The sequence below is a fragment of the Physeter macrocephalus genome, chromosome 20 (genome assembly GCF_002837175.3).
Source record: "Physeter macrocephalus isolate SW-GA chromosome 20, ASM283717v5, whole genome shotgun sequence".
Classification (NCBI taxonomy): domain Eukaryota; kingdom Metazoa; phylum Chordata; class Mammalia; order Artiodactyla; family Physeteridae; genus Physeter; species Physeter macrocephalus.
Window position 1 is genome coordinate 50,272,203 of NC_041233.1, and position 24,055 is coordinate 50,296,257.

Consider the following 24,055-nt stretch of genomic DNA (forward strand, 5'->3'; position numbering starts at 1 on the left):
TGGTGTGTTCCAGTGTCTTCCTGTCGATGATTGTCCAGCAGCTAGTTGTGATTCTGGTGTTCTCACAAGAGGGAGTGAGAGCGCGTCCTTCTACTCCACCATCTTGGTTCCTCCTCTGTGTATAGTTTTCACCAGATTTTCAAAGGGTCCCTAACCCAAAATAGATTAAGAACATTTGCCTTAATTTTGTAGTGAACTCAAAGTTGAATTTTCTAGGTTGGATATCATCTTACAATTCATTACTTGCATTAATGGTGAGCACATAGAACTTAAACTGTTTATCGAGCACAGCAGCAGTAATCTGTTCATTTGTCAAATTTTGCTGACTGAACAGTGATATATAATGTAACCAAAGAGTTGTTGCCGGTTAGAGCTTGCTCCCATATAGAGGATGATTTCAATTTGTTAGAAGCAAAATTCAGTGTTATTAATCATAATCAGACTTTCTCCAGCTTCCTAGTGATTGTGTGCCATTTAATTTCTCCAAACCATTGGAATAATAAATGCAATATTGTTGCTCCAGAATCTTGTCAAAATTTATCACCAGTTGAACATTTTTGATGAAGTCATAGTCTTTTAATGGTAGTACTTCTGTTATTTGACTTATAACTTTTTAAATAAGCTAACCCCAAAGAATTATATGCTATAATTTTGATTTTATTTTTGTTTTTAGAACTCTTCATCTTGGCTTATACCTATCCTTCCTGATATGCTTCGACACATTTTTCAGTTTTGTGTTTTAGAAAGCAGCCAGGAAATTTTGGACCTCATTCACAAGGTATATGATGAATATATCTGTACTCCTTTCCCAGTATCTTGGTAGATTTAAAAATTTTTTCATAACTCTGTACTGTTGTTGATCAGGGATTTTAAGAAATTAGAAATCATCCAAGAGATTTGAGTAGTCTGGAGATCTGCAAAATGAGACAAGGAAATAGGCTTCTTATGGAATATAGTAAAGTCCTGGTTAGCCCTGCTGCTTGTGTGACCTACCAAGCAAACGTTTTAAGCGCTTTCTTTATAGCCTCAATACAGAAAATAAAATGAAGGAAAGACTGCTTTTCTCCATCACTCATTTTGCTGTTTATCAGCATGCTTATTGATCCTGCAAAGTATCTTTGGGATTTATTGGTAATATATAGAATCTGATTGTCATAGTTTAGACTTGTACTTTTTTATTACTTAGCAAGATTGGTGATATGTGTTGGAACCTTTAAAGAATAGCCATTTGATGTATTTAATAATATTTATGGGAGGAAATGGCACTGTTGTACCTTTAAAACCTGTTAAGTTAGTCTTGAATCATTGGCCTCTAAGGTGGCTCATTGTTAACAGCCTTGGGTTAACATTGGTATTATTTCTACATGCTGGCCCTAGCCCATTTAATGCTAGGCATCAAAAAAGGTGCTTTATTGAGTAAGATCATGAATCAAGACTTACACTGTTCTTAATTTATACTAGGATATTACTACCTCTAAATTTAGCAGAGGTTATTTATCAGGAGCTATTACATATTGAAGCGGTGTTGAACATAGGACTGCATAGTGAGCTTTATGATAACATACAAAGGATTTCAGAGACTTACTGAGATTTTGATAACTGTTATTTTTATGGGTATCTTTTTTTTAAGTGATTTTCATAAAATACTGAGGAAAATACTTTGTATTCCTTTTTAAAAAATCTTTCTCATGTATTACTTTTGTTTAGTATATGAACCTACCTACCCAAAAACAGTATTTAAAAATAAGCCTCTATATTGAATTTTAAAATTAATCTCTGTGCTATTTCCTACTTTTTTTTTTTTTTTATTCAGTATCCCTAAAAATAAGTATTATGTTTTTTTAGGCCTTGCTAGAAAAATTTCACTTTCTTGTTCCCTTTTCATTTTGCAGGTTTGGATGGAATTGTTGAGCAAGGCTTCAGTTCAGTATGTAGTAGCAGCTGCTTGTCCATGGATGGGTGCTTGGCTTTGCTTAATGATGCAGCCTTCTCATTTACCTATTGATTTAAATATGTTGCTGGAAGTAAAAGCTAGAGCCAAGGTAAGTGTAGAGGGACATAATGTATTTGTATGTTCAACTCATAATTATTATTTTTTTTTCAACTCATAATTTATTAATACAGTAACCATGTAAGAAATCTGTATTGCTTTATTATAAGCATATCATTATTGTAACATAAGGAAAAATTATATCATTAGAACCTTGACAAAATGCATAGCAATTTTTATCCATTAAAATTTTGTGAAAAGAACTGTATTTTACTGGGATTATAACAAATGAGAGTGTTTTTTATGTTGTCTATTAAATTTTAATGGTTAATCTTTAATTATTGTTTCCTTCCCCTTTATTCCCTCTAGGAAAAAACAGGTGGTAAGGTGCGTCAAGGCCAAAGCCAGAGTAAAGAAGTACTTCAGGAGTACATTGCAGGTGCAGACACCATCATGGAAGACCCCGCCACCAGGGATTTTGTTGTTATGCGGGCTAGAATGATGGCAGCCAAGTAAGTATACATAAACTCAAAAGTCATTTAACCAAAAGATTCCTCTGATGTGTCTGTCAGTCTTTCCTCCATCGCACTAGTTACAGAGTAGGAAAAAAATTAAAGCATAAGAAAACGTTTTCAATTTTTTTGAAGTTATAAAATTAAGATTTATATATTTTTATGAAGATATGATAGGAGTTATGTCTTCCTTGGGAAAAGTTATAGCTTCAATAGGGGAAACTTCAAGCAATTCTATAGTAACTTCTTTTTTTCTCCCTCTTAGGTTGTTAGGAGCACTTTGTTGTTGTATTTGTGATCCAGGTGTAAATGTGGTAACCCAAGAAATTAAACCAGCTGAATCCCTTGGCCAGTTACTACTCTTCCATTTGAACTCCAAATCTGCCTTACAGAGAATTAGTGTAGCTTTGGTAATCTGTGAATGGGCTGCTTTACAGAAGGTAAGATTTTGCCCAAAAATAAATGAAGACAATTTAAACCAGTTTCCTTAGCTGTTAGGATTATTTTCATTATATTTTGCAAACAGAAAAGTGAAAATTTTCTCTGTATAAAGATCCAACATTTATAGAAAAGGATTCAAATTATATCGCAACATTGTTTCTCATTTGCCTTTAAGCCTAGACTTTTTTCTTAGAACCCCCAGTCTTGTACTTGAGAACTACAAAAGATAAGAGGCTTTGAGTGATAGAAATCCATTTTTATGAGTAGTAGCAAGGGCAGATTTTTGGTCACAGGAAGAATAAAATCTCCACATTTAAACCCAAATCTTTATGTTTCCAAATAAGCCATTCCCTTGCAGCCCCTTTAATTTTTAACTTCTAGTAATACGTATGATTTTGTGTAAGACTTGCTTCTGTAAATCAGAGAAACTTCCTGCTGGCTTTGTTTATTCCATTGTCTGGAATTCTGGAAATTTAACTGTCTGCACTTGCTGTGAGAGCTGCTTGTTACTGCCTCTTAGCAGTTTGTCAGAGCTGTGTCTAAAAGTAATTGAGCCATGCTCTATTGCAACTGAAACCCCAGCTTTGCCTCTGGAAAGAAGCAAGGCTCATCTGTTTTTAGGCAGGACTCGGTGTGCTGGAGAGGCAGTGATGCTGTGTTTTTGTGCCTCTCAGACTCAGCAGCAAGTGTTGACAGTTCGGTTTCTGGACCCTCACAGAGCTTCTCTGGACTTACTCTGTGAAGCCCAGGCTGATCACCCAGATCCCACAGAACCCCTCATGGCTCACCACTGAGGTCATTCCCCCTCTGGTTGGGGCAGGCAACAACCAGAGAGAGTGGGAAGGGTTAGTTAAATTTGGGGGCAGGTAAGTAGCTTTTAAATTATATATCCATTTCTACAGTATGGCATGTGAAGCTATGGGTTCAACTGTTAAGAAATCTAATGAGTTTTTAAATAACATTTTCAGTGCATGCTAAGTGTTCTTTTCTGACTGATTTCTTTTTACAGTTGTATATTTTAAAATCTGTGCTATATAATATATATGTAAACTTGGAATAAATTCAGAATAAAGAGTAATTAAGTGGAAAATGTAATGGAATTGTAATAGTTCCATGTGCATGTGCTATAGTCATTCATATTAAAATTTTAGAGTAGTTTGGGTGTGATACCTTTTCTCTGTGCAACTAATAAATATGTTCTGGGAGATAACAGAATATAGATTCAGAATCAATAGAAATTTAGACTTGGTAGTTTGCAAGCGAAGATTTATGCATTTCTAGAATTGTGTTTACATATTTGCCCTGAATATTTGTTGTCTGTTGTATTTTAGGAGTGTAGAGCTGTTACCCTAGCTGTGCAGCCACGTTTACTTGATATCCTTTCAGAACATTTATATTATGATGAAATTGCCGTTCCATTCACACGAATGCAGAATGAGTGTAAACAGCTTATTTCATCATTAGCTGATGCACATATTGAAGTTGGTAGTAGAGTAAACAACAATGTTTTTACAATTGATCAAGCGAATGACCTGGTGAGTAAAGAAGTAACTTTCTTAATTTTAGAGCATGAAATAAGGATAAGAACTTTGTCATGTCATGTTTACCACAAAAACACTAATTTGTTGAATCTATTTATGGCTTGGTAGCCTGTCATCACTACCCTTTAGAAAGGTTATTTCATTGTGTTGACTTTTCTTGAAATAAGAGAATGGGGAAGGGATTTTTTTTTTCTTTTATCTCAGCTTTGACAAACCAATATACCTTTATCAGAAAAAACTGTTACATTTTTGTCACTTCTCAGTTTTGCTTAAGACTGGCAGAGCATAGAAAAAATTGATTCTGTAAGTTCCTGAGTACTTCTCCTCCCCCTTGCCAGCTTACAGTGAAAATATTCAAACATAAGAGAATTACACAATGAAGTCTCATATACCTACCAACTAGATTACACAGTTAACATTTTACTAAATTTGCTTTATCACATATATATGCAACTCTCTACCCCTCTATTCAACCATTAATCCTTCTTAATTTTTGATGCATTTTTAAGTAAGTTACAGACAGATATCAGTACGCTTAAACTAAAATTCAGTTTTTATGGTTTTTTCTCTTTTTTTGTGTCATTAACTAAAATTCAGTTTTTATGGTTTTTTGTTCTTGAGGTAAAACTTATGTACTATGAATTGTACAAATCTTCAATGGAACATATGATAAATTTTAGCAGAAGCATATACCTATGAAACCCAAACCTCTATCAAGATACAGACAGTGCCATAACACTTCCCAGTCAATCCCCTGCCCTCAAATAACCATTGTTCTGGTTTTTCCTTCACCATAGATTACTTTTGCCTGTTCTAGAATTTCATATACATGGAATCATACACTCTGTGCTGTTTGGTGTAAGGATCTTTTTCAGCATGATGTTTTGTAAAATAATACATGTTGTTATATGTATCACTAATTCATTCTCTTCTATTGCTGAGTTTTATTTCATTGTATAAATATACCACAATTAGTGTAAGCCCTTCTCTGCGTGATGAACATTTGGGCTACTCCAAGTTTTCAGCTGTTATGAACAGAGCTGCTATAAACATTTTTGCACAAGTTTTTTAAAGACATATTTTCATTTCTCTTGGGTAAATACATAGGAGTGGAACTGCTGGGTCATAGGGTGAGGTGTTTATTTAGTTTTATAAAAAATTGCGGGGCTTCCCTGGTGGCGCAGTGGTTGCGCGTCCGCCTGCCGATGCAGGGGAACCGGGTTCGCGCCCCGGTCTGGGAGGATCCCACATGCCGCGGAGCGTCTGGGCCCGTGAGCCATGGCCGCTGGGCCTGCGCGTCCGGAGCCTGTGCTCCGCGACGGGAGAGGCCACAACAGAGGGAGGCCCGCATACCACAAAAAAAAAAAAAAAAAAAAAAAAAAAAAAAAAATTGCACTTTTCCCAAAGTGGCTGTATCATTTTACCTTCTAATCAGCAATATATGAGAGTTCTGGTGCTCTGCATCATCACCAACATTTGATGATGGTCACTCCTTGTAATTTTTGCCTTTCTGGTGGTTGTGTGATAGTGTCATTGTGGTTTTAACTTGTGTTTCCTTGATGACTAATATGTTTAACACTTTGTTATGTCTTATTGGCCATTTGTTGATCTTCCTTTCTGAAATGTCTATTCAAATCTGTTGTCTGTTTTTAATTAGGTTGTCTTTTTATTATTGAGTTGTAGGAGTTCTTTATATATCCTGGATACCAATCCTTTGTCAGATAGATGCTTTCCGAATATTTTCTCCCACTGTGTGGCTTGCATTTTCATATTCTTAATGGTGTCTTTGGATGAGCAGATATTTTTAAGTTTGATGAAATCTAGTTTATCAGTTGTTTTCTTTTATGGTTATTGTGTTCTGTGACCTAAGGTACCTTTTCTTATCTCCAAGTGGTGAAGTTATTCACACACATTTTCTTCTAAAGCATTGTAGTTTTAGTTTTTGTTTAATCATCCATATTTATCCATAAATATGGATATGTGTGTCTGTATATGGGCTCTATTTGTTCAATCTCTTTGTCTGTTATGCTAGCACCAGTGTCTTGATTACTGTATCTTTGTACTTAGTAAGTCTTTGAGGTTAGGTGGTGTAAATGAGTTCTTCCTTTTATGAGTTAAAGAATCAGAAACTCAGCTGCTTCACTTGTGTTGATTCCTGTGAAAGAGCGTGCTTCATTTCTTATCCCCCTTTCTTATTGAAAAAATAATACAGTTGAAATTTTTTTTGTTCTCACCTGTGAAAAAAAGCTAAAATTGCTTCAATTTTTTTTCTGATTGTTGTTTTTCTATAATTTCTCCTTTTTGCCTCCCCTCCCCCATATTTTGCCTTCCTGGAATAAAATCTCAAATTTTCTTTAAGGTCTGGCTTCCCTTCTTATTGTTTCTGACATTTCTTTTTAAAGCTATTACATGGACTCTTAAAGCTTTTCTTATTCAAACCTCTCACTCCCCAGTGAAACTCCTATTCTGTTTCATCAGCTTCCTTAGTCCAGTAGTTTTTGTTTTTTTTTTTTTTTGCAGTACGTGGGCCTCTCACTGTTGTGGCCTCTCCCGTTGCGGAGCACAGGCTCCGGACGCGCAGGCTCAGCGGCCATGGCTCACGGGCCCAGCTGCTCCGTGGCATGTGGGATCTTCCCAGACCGGGGCACAAACCCGTATCCCCTGCATCGGCAGGCGGACTCTCAACCACTGCGCCACCAGGGAAGCCCAGTCCAGTAGTTTTGACCTGGGATATCAGAGTCTCTAGAAGAGCATATTTGAGGGAAGAGCAATTTTAAAAGATTAGTCTAGGCCTTGGCTAAGAGCCACTGCTCTTTGTAACTTTCTTTGCATCACTATTTTATTCTTACCTGCAAAATGTAGGCATTTCCTGAAGGTCTTCCTTTGTCTGTCACCATTCTCACAATTTAGTTCTTATCCATGTACTGTGCTATCTTCTCTTTATCTTTTATGTTCTTCAATTAGGCATTTTTGCTTGGATATCTCACTATCATTTCAAACTTAACACAACCAAAATTGGGATTTATTAACAGAAAATAGCCCTTTTTATCCACAGTCTCAAATCTTGTTAACATTTCCTTTCAGAGAGTTTCATATGTTTATCCTTTCTCTGTTTCCATCACCACAACCCAGTCAAAGGCCTTAGTACTTTATGACTAGGTCCTGACTCATTTCTAAGGCTCCAGGCAGTCTCTGGTTCATTCCATCCTGCATGCTGTGCCACACTAATAAAATTCTTAGTGCCACTCTGAACACATCCCTCCCCTACTTAAAAACATTATTTTCTTTTTCCTTGATTTTAGTTTTTTTCTTACTTTCAACACCTTCTCCAAATTCCCCATCTCTTTTCTCCTCATTATTTCTCAAACTTCCTCCACTTAAGCCTAGTTAGTTTTTCTCTTGCAGAAGTACACCACCCTCACCCACTTTCTTTGCTTCACTCATTCTCACTTTGGTGTCTGAGCTCCTCTTTCCTTTGCCAGAAATTCCCTACCCTCCAGCCTCTATGCTCATCCCAAGTTCATCTCTTGACATTCCTTCATCGCCCTGTGCTCAGGCCGTGGTAAGCTGTTGTCAGTTCCTTGGACAGTGCCACACTTTGCACTCCCTACCTCACTCTGTTTGTCAAGATGTCCCCATAACTCCAGACTTATCCATTGTTTAAAAACCTAGCATAAGTGTTAACCACCTCTGGCAAGCCTTCACTACTTTTGTCTCCTCTAAGAAGAGTTAAGCTACCCTTGTGCTACCACAGCAATTTGCACTTACCTCAGTTTCATGTTATATTGTCTTGTTTACTTATGTATCTGTCTCCCACATTAGTCTCAACGTTTTTTGAGTGTATGAAGACATTGGTTTTACTCATCTTTCAGTATTACTCATTAAATATTTGTTGAGTGAATGAATTTGGGGTAATTGGAAAGCTTTTCCTAAGCTGCCTAGAATCATTGAAAATTGACAGAAGCATAGTGTATTTAGGACAATATTTTTACACTTTTAGTAGTGAAACCTGTTTCAAATAATCTTATGCAAAGCTTGAACACATAAAACAGACAAAGCAAAGTGGAGAGTATAAGCTAGAAGTAGTATGTGATCATGTTCCTTTGTAGAGAACAGATCAAGATGAAGCAGATACAGCTCAATTTAAAGTCTTTGGTATTTTATAATGATAAAAGAAGATCTTATTTGTGTGCCTATTTTGCTTTTTATAATAGAGGTTGGCATTATCAGTTTTGTCCATAAGGGAATTGATTATTTCTAAGTCTGAAAAACTGGGCTCTCCATTAAAAAAAAAAGTTAGGTTCTTTAATGTTACAGGCTTTTCTGACCAACATTGATCAGATTGGATCTGTTTATGGAGCCTCTTTATGATTGCAGTTACCTATCAAACAAGAAGACTATTTTTGTTATGTAATCCATTACACAGTCTTTAACTGGTAATTTAAAAAATGTGTGCACAGAAACTTGTACATAAATGTTCATAGCAACATTATTCGTAATAGCTAAAAGTTGGAACCAACCCATCCATTCATCAACTAATGAATGGAAAAATGCAATTGATATATCCATATAGTGTAATATTATTTGGCAAAAAAAGGAATGAAGTAATTATATATGCTACAATATCAGTGAACCTTGAAAGAATTATGCTAAATGAAAGAATCTAGTCACAAAAGATTACACATTATATTAGTCCATTTATATGAAATGTCCAGAATAGGCAAATTTATAAAGATAGAAAGTAGATAAGTGGTTACATGGGGCTGGGAGGAAATGAGGAATGATTGCTAATCGGTATTGAATTTTATTTTGGGGGTGATGAAAATGTTCTAAAATTGTGGTGATGGTTGTACAACTCTGAATATAATAAAAACCATTGAATTGTACACTTTAAATGAGTGTATTATATGTGAATTATATCTCATAAAGTTGTTTTAAGAAGATGTATTGAACAATCTTTTAATGGGGCTTGTAAAGTAGTCTGATGCCACAGTCTTACAGCTTTAAGCACCTCTTGGTAATTAAATAATTAATGACTATTGTACCATCCTCTCTTAACTGTTGGTTTATATTTGCTTACAGCGTTCTCATTTCACCAAAGTACTATATGGGTATTGTGTGTGATTTTTCACTCAAACTTATTAGATATAATAAGTCTCTCAAGAAACTGTCTTTCTTAAACAATATAATACTAATGTTAAATTAAGTCAGACTAAAATAAAGTTTACTTGGAAGGTTTTAGACATTTATTAGTTTACTGAATACTAAAATAGTACTAGGTATCATGGAACTTAAAATTGAAACAGAAAGTTTGTTGTCTGCCCTTTAGGAGTTTACAGGCTATTTGGGGTTGATGTCCTTAATGATTTTTGATTTCTCTTTTTTAATAGGTCACTGCTGTTTTTAATGAAGTCACATCAACTTTCCATTTAAATCCTCAAGTGTTACAGCAGTTAGATAGTAAACGACAGCAGGTCCAAATGACAGTTACAGAGACCAACCAGGAGTGGCAAGTGTTGCAGTTGAGAGTGCATACTTTTGCTGCATGTGCAGTTGTAAGCTTGCAGCAACTTCCGGAGAAATTAAATCCTATTATAAAACCATTAATGGAGACAATTAAAAAAGAAGAGAATACTCTAGTGCAGAACTATGCGGCTCAGTGCATAGCCAAACTACTTCATCAGTGCACAACAAGGACGCCCTGTCCCAATTCAAAAATTATTAAAAATCTCTGTAGCTCACTTTGTGTGGACCCATATCTAACTCCTTCTGTCACGTGTCCAGTACCAACACAAAGTGGCCAGGAAAATTCTAAAGGTATATATCTAAAGCTTTAATTGGGGTAGAGAAAGAATTAACCATTTAAATTTGTTTATTAAATTTGTTTATACTTACAGGTATAATTTAAGCACATATCCGGTTTATGTTGGAGCTTTTTCCCATTTTGAGAGAATTTGCACATATTGCTAATAAAATCACAACCCTCTTAACTGAAATAAGTTTTTCATAAAAGACCTGATATATAAAATGACTGAATTCTATGAGACAGGTGTTAACCCTTAACTTCTCTTTCAAGACCATAATTATAGGGTTTACTGTTAACAGAGCTAGAAAACTTAATTATATCCAGTGGTGAATAAAAGTTCTTCCTGTAAAATTCTGGTTTCTCTAATTTAGTACATGTCTTATGAGATAAGTGGGCTCTGTTACCTTTAGCAAATAATGCTTAAACAGCTTTTCTATTTTCATTCAGAAAATTTATATGGAAAGTAACTGCTCTTTGTAGGCTAATCTCAAGGACCAATGTTTCTTCACATACCTTAGTCCTAAATTCCCCCCGTCCCTGTCCCTGAGAGCTATGTGAGGCAGCAATATTTTGCAGTGGTTGGTGTTTCTGAATTCATGGTAACTATGGACTTTTTTTTTTTTTAAAGAAAACTTACTTGCATTGTTTTTTAATGTTTCTTTTTATGCTTGGAAACATTCATTTTTAAAGAATTAATGTACTTTTAACTGAAGGTACATTCATTCTTGCATGTGATATTTCTTGTTGTTAACATGATGCTGCAAATTTGGCTGTATTAAGTATGGTCCTATGCAAATATTAAAACATTCAATGTTATAAATTATTGATTTTTGTTACCATTTCATTGTCTAAAGAAAATATCATTGGCCTATAAAAATTGAGGCTTAAAAGACAATTTTAAAATGTGTTGTACCTCTTTTGGAGCAGGAAACATTTGGTCACCTGTATTATGCTTTAAAAGTTACTTAACTTTTTTCCTTAATAGGATCCAACTCCGAAAAAGATGGAATGCATCATACTGTCACCAAGCACAGGGGTATAATTACACTCTATAGGCATCAAAAAGCTGCTTTTGCTATCACAAGTAGGCGAGGTCCTACCCCCAAAGCAGTAAAAGCTCAAATAGCAGATCTTCCTGCAGGAGGTAGTGGAAATATCCTTGTTGAACTTGATGAGGTAAATAGTTTTTTTCTTTGAATTTAAAACAAATATCTTACAGATTGAGAGCTAAATTGTCATATCAGCTTCTAGAATTGTATTTTAATATTTTTAAGTGAAAGAACTGGGACTAATAACTTTTTGGAGTACTGTAGCAACAGGGTCCAGAAAAACTGAAAACATCTTCAAATTTCTCATGCCTCTTATTGTTTTTACCAGCTTAACTTGATGATTATCTTCCTAGGCAAGAAACCTTCTCAGTAGTGGGTACATAAGTCATTCATGAATATAAACTAATTCACTTCTATAACAGTGACTACAGAGATGTTAAGTAATAGTGAAAGCTAACTTTTCTCAGTCCTATCAATGTCAGGAATTGCTGTTGATATTCAGAGGATAAGTTTATACATGTCAAAGTTTTACCTATCTGACTTTTAGTCAACTTGGAATTTATTAACTATGTGATGTGAGGTAGGGATCTAAATGTATTTGCCCACATGAACAGCCAGTTTATCCCACCGTTGAATCTTTTCCTCCCTGGTTTGTAATGGCACCTCTGTTTTATGTCATGCTTCGTATATATAAGGATCTCTTTGGGCTTTCTATTCTGTTTCATTGGTCTACTTATTCTACAGTACAGTCTTCTTTAAAGATGATTTTAAAAAGTGTTTGGTTTTGGAAAATCTTACAGTCACATTATTAACAATGGAATGAATGCTCTAGGTAGCTCTTTTGGTTGCAAGACATAGGAACTTAACCTGAGTTCAGCAATAAACTATCAATGCTAAAAGACATGTGTTTAATATATTTCTATAAAGTATAGGCCTATTTTAAGTTTCTTTTTTTAAACCAAAATCTTAGCTTATTGTCTGTATTTCTTTTAAAATGTTCTGTGAATGGAGGTTTTTTCACTAACTATATTCTTCCCATAATTTTAATCAAAAATTTACTGTGGTTTTAATATTTATACTTCCATGGTTTACACAGTTCCTTCACTTAAACATATATATGTATCTTTCTAGGGGGACAGTTTCTTTTGTATTCAATTATTATAAAATTAACTGCTAAGTAAGAGGTTATTAATCTTGTGGTTAAATTAAATAGATGCTCATATTCTATCCCTTAAGCAAATATAAATAAAGGCCCATCATTTTATCTCCTTTTCCTCTCTCTACCTGTTTCTTTGGGGTGGAGAGAAGAAGAAAAAAACATGTTACTTAGAACTGTCTCTGAAAACAGCACATATTCGTCTGTTCCTTGTCTCCAACCCCCCAAGAGTATTTTACTTTGGATGTGAAAATCTAGTTTGGGATTTTATGCCCAAGTAAGTTTAATTATTGAGAAATGTTTATAGTTATGGTAAATATGTTCAGTAATTGCTTAATTAGTTAATGGTAACACTGTGAATTCTTAGGTAGTGACTTTTAAATTATCTTAATAACATTTCAAATGCATTATACTTTTTTCTCAAATTTTGTTTTCAACTAACATTTAATTTTAGGCCCAGAAGCCTTACCTGGTACAACGGAGAGGAGCTGAATTTGCCTTGACAACTATAGTGAAGCATTTTGGTGGTGAAATGGCAGTGAAGTTGCCACATCTCTGGGATGCTATGGTTGGTCCATTGAGGAATACAATCGACATAAATAATTTTGGTGTGTACCTATTTTTCCGAGTTGCATTTTAAACACATTTCAGTATATATCCATTACATATGTCCTTATAAAATAACAATGCCTATACCTGTTTATCCCAGGCCAGCTGGTAAGTTTTTAAATGGAAGGTTGGTAAAAACATTTATTTTCATGTCAGTTTGCATACTTTTTGCTTTTTACTTTTTCTATTAACATATTTAGAAACAGATATTTGAAATGGATCATTATGTTAAACATCTTTAGTTGCTTTAGGTGTAGTACCTCAGCAGTTAAATTAAGGGCATGGTATTTCATTTTACATTATAAAGCAAAATAGACTCTCCCACAGTACCTGGGGGAGTGCTAAAACTTTTTATGGGCTCTAGATTTTAAAGAATTATTTGCAAGGTAATATGCACTTAAATCAATATGTTTTAATAGATGGAAAGTCCCTCCTGGAAAAGGGAGATGGCCCTGCCCAAGAACTGGTGAATTCTCTGCAAGTTTTTGAAACAGCAGCAGTGTCAATGGATTCTGAGCTTCATCCCTTGGTAACTAACTAATGCAAGTGTAGTTTTTTCCTAGTAAAACAAGTAGTCTTAAGGCTTGAATGAAAAGTGCAACTTTGATGTCATCCCTTATAATTGCATTTTCTTTTATATGCTATAACTAGATTCCTTCTTTCCTGACAACTCAGCTCTTATGGGCTTTGAGGCAGAGCTGGGTGCATGAATGATAGAAAACCCACTCTGGGAGCTTAGAATACAGGGCAGTAGGGACAGGGCTCTGATGACACAGAAGCCAGGTGTAAACAGGAAAGAAAGCTGCATCCCTATTCATCTATACCATCTTAATATAGTCTAGGAAAGGAAGAGTACAGGTAATAAAGCCTGTTTCCAAGATAAATGTAATGGTAGAAGGAAGTTACCTCTGAGAGATGAAACTAGTCAATGGCAAAGATAGAACCTGGGTTTATTTTTTGACTGTTAAAATATCTCTTACCAAAAAATTGGAACAGAGGGAGGAGGAACATAGACTAGAGAATTAATTGTCTAGTTTTTCCATTGAAGAAAGTATTACTTTTTCCATATAACTGCAATAGGAAGCTCTCTGCAGTTTATAACATTGTGAAGGGTGCTATCTCCAATTCTCTATTCACATCTAATATAAGAGGGAGAATCTAGGAGAGAGTAGAGAAGAGTGAAATTTTTCTGTTTATATAGTAATAAAGCATATTCTTTTACTTGTTAAATTTTACGGATTTATCATTAGTAAAGAAGGGCAGAATCCTGTATATGCTTACCCTCCGTGATCAACAGCATGAATTCAGCTGAGCTGTAAGGCTAGTCTGTTGAGCAAGTACCTGGATCTCATGAGCATTAATCCTGGCTTCCATGCAGCAGACATTTAATAATGGGATATGTTGTGCTCTTGTGATCGTATTGCCTTTGGTAAGCCAGGAAGTTAAAGTGGAAAATACCTACCAAACTATAGTGCCTAGAACAAAATCGGGATCACTCAACCCAGTGAATAAAAAAGTATGTACCTAAAACTAAGCCATATTGAGAGGGGGCTGATGATGTGTGTTGTCATTTTCCCAACCTCAGTAGGAGATTTTTGCAAGTGCCTTTGATGCGTTCCCTACTAATTTTGGAAAGAATTGAGTGTTCCCTGTTGCCTAAGAGGATATTGAACAGAGGAGAAGTTCTGCACCTTTCTATTCTCTTTAAAAGCATTGTAATAACAATTTAGATTTAAATTTTTATTGAGGATGTTTTGACAGTAATGTTTTGAGGTAATTGGAGATATTCTCGGATTTAGAGTTACTTAGAATATTGAGAACCTCTGAGTATGGGCTGTTATAGTTATATTTTAAACAGTAGATTCCCTAATGAGTGTTCTGATTATCTTAAACTTTTTGTTTTTAGTTGGTACAGCATTTGCCTCATCTTTATATGTGCCTTCAGTACCCCAGCACTGCAGTGAGGCACATGGCTGCTCGTTGTATAGGCGTCATGAGCAAAATAGGTACCATGGAAACAATGAATATTTTTTTGGAGAAGGTTCTTCCATGGCTGGGAGCAATTGATGACAATATCAAACAAGAGGGTGCAATTGAAGCACTTGCCTGTATCCTTTTTTATTTTGACAAACTATTCAGAAATTATATTCATTTTATTTAAGGATGACTAAAATAAAATTTATTCAAATATGCACAGGGAATTCCCTGGAGGTCCAGTGGTTAGGACTCCATGCTTTCACTGCTGAGGGCGTGGGTTCGATCCCTGGTCAGGGAACTAAGATCCTGCAAGCTGTGCAGTGCAGCAAAAACAAAACAAAACAGAACAAAAACAAATATGCACATAACCTGCCTTGTTCCAAAAAGAAACCTACTTTTTTAGATTTATTTTGAAGTGTATTTTTATTACATTATAATATATTATAAATATATTTACATTTGATTATGAAAATATTCACACAGAAAGTCTGAAGAATTACTATTAATTTTAAGAGATCTTTTTACAGGCAAAAATTTTATGTACCTCATGAACTATTTATCTAGTAACTAATCTGTTTATTTGGTTTATATCAATTTTTAAAAATATTAATCAGATATATAGGTAGTTCTTATATTATGTTTGCTTTGTTCATTACTTGGGTAGAAAATGACTAAGTATACTAAATAACTAGAAATATACAGCAAGCTTTTACCAAGGGTATGGCATCCACTGACATTCTTTTCTCGAAATAACCTGAAAGATATTTCGGTATAAGAGCAAGAAAGATGGGTGGAGATCAAATCAGTTAGAAACTCTGGCTCAGAAATGCTGAAGATTACAGGAAGACTGAACTCACGGGCCTGCTATGTCCAGTTTAAGATTGTTAAGATATTGGTGGGAAATTTGGAATTAATCTTTGACGCTGAGTTGTGTTCCCTTGCTTGCGATGTAACTCAATTTGGGTACGGGAATTCTAGAAACTTGTAGGAATTTCTTTGTGGAAAAAAGTCTTATTAATAAAGTTACCTCCAGCCTTCCTCAGATGAAAAACATCATTTTATCTTCTTAATCATGAGAAAGTTACATAATGTTTACAGAGGAGTAACATTGTACAAATGCTGTTATAGTTGAAAAATAGACCTTGAGGGACAGTCAGTTCTTCATAATACAGGTGAGAAAATGAGGAACTGTTTTAGAAGTCATAGTCTTAGTTTGTGAAAACATCTACCTTGGAACCAGTTGGAAATTTCCTTAATAACTTACTCAGGTGTAATGGAACAACTGGATGTTGGTATTGTTCCATATATTGTCCTTTTAGTCGTGCCTGTGTTGGGAAGAATGAGTGATCAGACGGACAGTGTAAGATTCATGGCTACACAGTGCTTTGCAACACTAATTAGACTCATGCCACTTGAGGTAAGTTGAAGATACTTGGTTTATGGACTTAATGTTTTCAGTAACTTCATAGTAATTGTAACCCTTTTTAAAGAACATGTCAGGTTTAAAAAAAGATTTGAATATGTTTATAAGTGTTAAGAATTTTATGCTTTAATGGATAATTTTTTTTTTAACACAGTGTTTTAAATAAAACTATGGTTCTGGGACTTCCCTGGCTGTCTAGTGGTTAAGACCTCACTGCAGGGGGCCTGGGGTTTAATCGGGGAACTAGGATCCCACATGCTGCACGACACGGCCAAAAATTTAAAAAACAAACAAAAACTATGGTTCCTAAAAGAATGATAATTCATTGATGCTATTCTAGAAATAGAATTGTTCCTAAGTATCCCTGGTAACATCTATGTAAAGATTCTGTTCTGAAGTTTACGTGAAAGGTAAATTTGAAAGATGGTAATTGAAAGTGTAAAAAGCAAATGTCTCTGTTGGATTATGGAGAAAGCAGACTAGAAGGCTGAAGTTGGAGAATTTTGGAGTATATTCATGCTACAGAAATAATATATGTGGCCAGTGCGGGAAATAGAAGTGGCTTGAAGCAAGGGAAAAGCCAGGACCCTGCCACTTAGCCACTTAACTATATTTTTATGGGATTTTTGTAATTCAGGAAGTAAGTATATATGCAGTTCATCTGTGTTGTAGTATGTCAGTAGCTCCTTTTGGATGTATTATCCTTTTGGGTGTGTTTAGAGTATTATTGGCCAAATAATACTCTATTTTATGGAGACACCACATTTTGTTTATCCATTCACCAGTTGATGGACATTTGGCTTATTACCAGCTTTGGCTATTATGAGTAATGCTGCTGTGAACATGCACTTTATGCACTTATAAAGTCTTTGTGTGGATGTATGCTTTTATTTCTTTTCTTTATTTATTTTTGGCTGCATAATACTCTATTTTATGGAGACACCACATTTTGTTTATCCATTCACCAGTTGATGGACATTTGGCTTATTACCAGCTTTGGCTATTATGAGTAATGCTGCTGTGAACATGCACTTTATGCACTTATAAAGTCTTTGTGTGGATGTATGCTTTTATTTCTTTTCTTTCTTTATTTATTTTTGGCTGCGTTGGGTCTTTGTTGCTGCGCGCAGGCTTTCTTTAGTTGTGGCAAGTGAGGGGCTACTCTTCGTTGCGGTGCATGGGCTTCTCATTGCAGTGGCTTCTCTTGTTGCAGAGGACAGGCTGTAGGCACACAGGCTTCAGTAATTGTGGCACGCAGGCTCAGTAGTTGTGGTACACGGGCTTAGTTGCTCTGCAGCATGTGGGATCTCCCTGGTCCAGGGCTCGAACCTGTGTCCCCTGCATTGACAGGTGTATTCTTAACCACTGCGTCACCAGGGAAGCCCCACAACATGGATTCTTAACCACTGGACTGCCAGGGAAGTCCCTGCTTTTATTTCTTTTGAGCAGATATTTAGGAATGGAATTACTGGGTCATATCATGTTTAACTTTTTAAGAAACTGCCAAACTATTTTCCCAGAGTAACTCTACCATTTTATATTTCTACCAGCAAAGTATGAGCATAAGTTGGATGATAACCTCTCTGAAAAAAAAAAAAAAAATTGGCTATATCTGGTAAAGTTGAAGATTCCCATCCCAATGACCCATCAAATATATGCTAGGTATATATCCTAGAGAAATTCATAATACATCCAAGACACACCTTCAAGAATATTATTTGTACCATTATTTATAGTAGTCTAAAACCACTCAAATATTATCTGTAGAGTAGATATGTTAACTGTGGATTATTATACTGCAATAAGAATGAACAAAGTACAGATACATACAATTAGTGAATCCTTAACGTAAGATTCTATTTTTATGAAGTTCAAAATAGGCAAAAAGTACATGGGATGCATACTTAGGTGATAAAGGTATAAAGAAAGGTAAAAAAGAAATTGCCATGAAAGTCAGTAAAATGATTACCTCTTGAGGAAAGGAGAGTGGGTAATCACTGGGAGGGAGCTTACGGGATCTTGTAGGATGATGGCAGGGCTGTTTTTCTTCATCTGGCAGTAGTTAGAGAGGTGTTTGTTTTATAATTTATTAATCTGTACATTTGTTTATATATTTCTCTGCATGAATATTTTTTCCACAATAAAATATGTTAAAATAACCACTGTGACTAAAAAACTACTAGACTACTGTATCAAAAGACCCAAATGACATTTCCTGAATTGTTTCCATCCTCTGCTTCCTAGGTTTTATTCATATCCTTTAACTTTTGGGCCTTGCATCATCTTATCTGTAAACTAAGTTGATTATGCTTCGTCCCCTTGGTCTTTTTTGGCATTAAAATCAATGAGTGATGAGAAACCATCATGTGTTCTTTGAGCAAAGGAGTAGATGATGAAAGCAGTGTTTTAGGAAAATCAGTTTAATAGCTGTTTGAATGTGGATTAGAATGTAAGTGCCCCCAAACAGAGCCCAGATTCACTGTCAGGTGATAAAGAGTCTAAACTACTTTTTTTTAAAGGAGAATAACAGTACTTGATAACAAATTGGCAAAGAAAAGAGATTCTGAACTTTAGAGATTGAGAAAAGATTGGTAAGATTCCCTTTGATAGATGTGAAAATTACAAGGATGTGATGCATATTTTGCTTCCAGCCATGATAAAACAGATTTATCCTCCTACCTTAACTTAGAAAACCAGACAAAATGAATCAAACGATGGATTTCAGACACTGAACAACAAGGGAACAAATGAAATGCCCTAGCTTACTGCCTGGAGTGAGTTTCCAGACCATAGGACAGGGAAGTGAAACGTAAACAGAGGCTAGCAGAGTCAGAGTGCAGGGAGGACAAGATGGGTAGAATTTGCAAGGCCGAGTACCTAAGAGGAAGTAGCTGCACAGAGAGGAAGCTCCAGAGGTCCACACAAAGGCTGAGTATTCATTCTTCTGGGCATATGTATGAGAATATATGTTTGAGACTGGGGGGAACAATCAGAAAGGAGTAGGTGGAACAATTCCCAGAGCTCACACAGGGTCAGGAATAGGTATTTCCCCCAAGCCAAGTCAGAAGACCTACCATATAGGGCACTGAGTACAGTCCTTAGAAGTATATTGCCTGAGTAGCAGGGCCTAATTAACCCTTGACAGAAGACTGATTTGAACCCACCTTAATAAAGCTTAAAAGCAAGCCTGAAAAGGATCAAATTGGTTTCAAGTAATTTAACTATATCCCAAAAAGAAAAAACTGTTCAACCCCCAAAAGTTCAGCACCCAACAGCGTAAAACTTAGGATGTTTAGCAGCCATCAGAAAATTAACCAGAGGGAATTCCTTGGTGGCCTAGTGGTTAGGATTCCAGGCTTTCACTGCCATGGCCAGGTTTCAGTCCCTGCTCAGGGGACTAAGATCCTGCCCCCCACCCCCCAAAAAAAAAAAAGTTAACCAGGAGAAAAGTCAGTCAGTAGAAGCAGACCCTGAAATGACCCAGATAATAGAATTATTATATATAATAATATATAAACAGTATATAAGGACATTAAAATATGCTCCATATGTTCAAGAAGGTAGAGGGAAAGCATGAGTGTAATGAGGAGCAAAATGGAAGACATAAGAACAACCCAAATTGAACTTCTTGAGTCAAAATATATAATTACAAATAAAAACACACTGGATAGGATTAATAGCAGATTAGATGCTGTGAGTTTGAAGATACAGCAATAGAAACAAGAATGTCATGCAAGTTAATTCCTGTTCCACTTTGTCTTGATTTGCTCTGTCCCATCTTCATAGGAAGAATCATGTACTTTTCAGTCAAGGATTCAGGGAATATAAACCAGTGGTTTTGACGGAAGCTTTAATTCCTTGCACTACTAGTAACTCTTGCTGCTTTTATAGGAATTGGGGTGAGGAAGATACTCAAAGGAAGGGTTCCTGGCACTAAACAATATTTATGAATCCTAATCGTTGTTAGGAAATGTCCCTATTGTATGGCCTTATATCTGGTTGTCATTTATAAAAAGGTCCATGAGGATAAATGTTTGAAGATTTGTTACTTCCTTATAAAGCACTGTGCGGAAAGGCTTCATTTTGATGGTTGTCATTATGGTATTAGATGTGTTAAAATGTTAGTTTCTATCTTACTTGACAAAGTTGTTAATTCTAAAACCTTTTGAGGGAATTCCCTGATGGTGCAGTGGTTAGAACTCTACGCTTCCACTGCAGGGGGCACAGGTTTGATCCCTGGTTGGGGAACTAAGATCCCTCGAGCCCTGAAGCACAGCAAAAACAAAAAAAAACTTCTGAAAATATAACATGCAGTCATTTTAAGACTCAGTGTGTACACCTCACTCCTGATACTATTTCTGGTATTATAAGGAACATATATTTTAATTGAATTTAATTGAAGTTCTTTTCTCAGAATTTTACATTTCTTAACTTTCACTTTACATTTCTTTTTTTTTTTTTTTTTTTTTTTTTTTGCGGTACGTGGGCCTCTCACCGCCGTGGCCTCTCCCGCTGTGGAGTGCAGGCTCCGGACACGCAGGCCCAGCGGTCATGACTCACGGGCCCAGGCGCTCCGTGGCCTGTGGCCTGTGGGATCCTCCCAGACCGGGGCACGAACCTGTGTCCCCTGCATCGGCAGGCAGATTCTCAACCACTGCGCCACCAGGGAAGCCTTCACTTTACATTTCTTAATCATAGGGCAGTAGTTCTCAAACTTTCTGGTCTCTGGACCTCTTTACACTCTTAAAAATTAAAGACCCCAAAAAGCTTTTGTTTATCATATTTTCTGTTACAGAAATTAAAACTGAGAAATGTAAAAAGATTTATTTATTTGTTTAAAGAATAAATCCATTAGACTTTTGAATAGATCTTTTACCAGTACATGTTTTGTAACATGCATTGGTCATTTGGAAAACATTGGTTCACTGAGTTATGTAAATCTTTTAAAGGTTGATACATTTCATCATACAGTAGCAACAAATCATACTCATTAATATCACCAACAGAAAATTATTTTTAAATATTGGGAAGTACCTGCAGTGCTAAGTCTCTTTTGAAAACTTGAATTTTATCATTGGCAACAAGTTATGTCAGTTGTTTTTCCTTGAAGTGACAAATTTATTTTTGAGAAAATATCAGCCAAATACCCAAGTCAGAATAACCATAGTTTGTCAGTCCATTCAAATAAAATGTTGTTCTGTAAAAAATGGCTAGGTCAACACACAATTTTAAGAAATCTTGCAAGTGCTTTTCCTAAACATATTGTACTTCCATATGCATGATATGCAGCAGAAATGCTTTATGTGTACTTCATATTTTGGTTTACGGAATGTTAAAAAGATGTGCCATTCGAAGGTTGAGGTTTAATAAAATTATTTTTACTGCTTCAAGGACTTTCTTAAGTGAAACCAACTTTAAAAAAAAATAAGCTGGTGGATGGCTGTGAGGAATACTACAGTGACTACCAGTACACTTGGTGACATTGCCTTGATTCTTTCTGAGGCACAAGCAGTTTTGCCCATTATTTTTGTGCATCAGAGCAAATGTCAACACAGTGAAAAAAGTAATGTCTTTCTTTTGTTATGAAATAGTTGACATCAATAACCCTCTGAAAAAGGTCTTAGAAAATCCTGAGGGGTCTGCAGACCACATTTTGAGAACCAATACCCTGGGGTATCATAACACTAAAATTGAGAAGCTCCAGTAACAGGATTTCACTTAAAATAAGCTATACAGTTTTATTTGCCTCTTTATCAAGTAATGCATGGTACTGGAAAAAATAAATTGTAGCTGTGTTCTTTAAAATATCTCAAATGTGTTTATTTAGTAGTCTCATTATAGCACTTTTAATACCTGTCAAATTCTTAAATATTTGTCTTCCAGTCTTTAAAATCATACTATTTTTGAATTGCTTTTTTCTCTGCATTTTTATATTTATACATATATGTTTTATTGTTGGTATTTTTTATAATTGAAGTATGGTTGGTTTACAATATTGTGTTATCTCTGCATTTGTATTTTGATAAGATGTGAAATGATTTTATAATCTGAGGATGGAAAAATTAATAAATAGTTGCAAATAGTTTTAATACACTTTAAAAAACAATTTTAGGCAGGCATTCCAGACCCTCCAAATATGTCAGAAGAATTAATCCAGTTGAAAGCCAAGGAACGACACTTTTTGGAGCAATTGTTAGATGGGAAAAAATTAGAAAATTACAAGATTCCAGTACCAATTAATGCTGAACTCAGAAAATATCAGCAGGTAAAGTTTTATACTTATAAATAGTGACTATTCCTTGTAAATATGCCTTGAAGAGTTTAAAAATTGATTTAGTAATTCACTTCTTCTGTTTAGTGTCTTACACCCATTTATTTCTCATTGCCTGTAAAAATACAGATTTTTTTTGTCTGTGTAAACATGTTCTTTACAAGAAAAAATTTGTTATGATCGGTTCACATTTACCATTTTTCTTTTTTCTCCCAACCTTTCAGGATGGTGTGAACTGGTTAGCATTTCTTAATAAGTATAAGCTTCATGGAATTCTGTGTGATGACATGGGTTTAGGAAAAACTTTACAGTCCATCTGCATTCTAGCAGGAGATCATTGTCACAGGTAATTTTAAGTGTTATTTTAAAAGAAGGCTTTCAGATGCTGAGCAGTTTAAACAAGCTGGTTAATTCATTGTGTTTTGCTGTCTAAAGGGCCCAGGAATATGCAAGATCAAAATTGGCAGAATGTATGCCACTTCCTTCCTTGGTGGTTTGTCCGCCAACATTAACAGGTCATTGGGTGGATGAAGTAGGTAAATTTTGCTCCAGAGAATATCTCAATCCATTGCATTATACTGGACCTCCCACTGAAAGAATAAGGTAAGAACTGTACAACCAAAAAATGTTTTATCTTTTGCTTTAAGTAGTTTGAAGGAATAAAATCGATTAAAAATGAATTCTAGTTAGCTTTTTTGCTTGTCAGACATAGGAACTTATTTAAGAAAGGTGAGTGAATAATAAAGATATATAATCAGTGAGACTCATCAAAATTCAAGGACTTTAGCCATTGTTAACAATCAGTTGGGCTTTCTAAGTTTTGGAGCTAGGAAACTGTCAGGAACCAAAAGCATTCTCTATGCCTTTCTTGGAAGTCTTCTGATCATAGTATCTTCTAGGTGCTTCTGTTGTATCCTCGTTTTCTACTCACTTTCCCTAAGTGCTCCCTCTTTCTTCTTCTCTCTCCCCAAAAACACTTTTGTTCCACAGTGGCTTGCTCTAGCTGCCCTGATACCATAGAAACACTAGAGTTCTATTAGTTTTACCTTCTTTCTATCAACTAGTACATCTCTGTTCCTAAATACAAATGTTGAAGAGTGGTATATCATTGATTTCAGTTCACCTTTTTTAAAAATAAATTTATTTATTTTTGGCTGCACTGGGTCTTTGTTACTGCACACGGGCTTTTCTCTAGGTACGGCAAGCGGGGGCTACTCTTCGTTGTGGTGGTGCGCGGGCTTCTCATTGCTGTGGCTTCTCTTGTTGCAGAGCATGGGCTG

General features: G+C 35.5%; 1 protein-coding gene across 2 annotated transcripts in view; it reads left to right on the top strand.

The window, feature by feature from the left end:
• BTAF1 (B-TFIID TATA-box binding protein associated factor 1) overlaps positions 1-24,055 on the top strand; it is a 95,610-nt gene that overhangs the window by 57,107 nt on the left and 14,448 nt on the right. For both annotated transcript variants that reach the window (XM_024121246.3, XM_024121247.3), the window contains 14 exons: positions 674-778; positions 1,893-2,042; positions 2,360-2,502; positions 2,768-2,942; positions 4,275-4,478; positions 9,875-10,301; positions 11,276-11,466; positions 12,950-13,103; positions 13,524-13,633; positions 15,011-15,212; positions 16,350-16,498; positions 22,617-22,769; positions 23,000-23,121; positions 23,211-23,378. In XM_024121246.3, the coding sequence (XP_023977014.1) occupies positions 674-778; positions 1,893-2,042; positions 2,360-2,502; positions 2,768-2,942; positions 4,275-4,478; positions 9,875-10,301; positions 11,276-11,466; positions 12,950-13,103; positions 13,524-13,633; positions 15,011-15,212; positions 16,350-16,498; positions 22,617-22,769; positions 23,000-23,121; positions 23,211-23,378 (2,453 nt within the window). The remainder of the gene's footprint in view (positions 1-673; positions 779-1,892; positions 2,043-2,359; positions 2,503-2,767; positions 2,943-4,274; positions 4,479-9,874; positions 10,302-11,275; positions 11,467-12,949; positions 13,104-13,523; positions 13,634-15,010; positions 15,213-16,349; positions 16,499-22,616; positions 22,770-22,999; positions 23,122-23,210; positions 23,379-24,055) is intronic.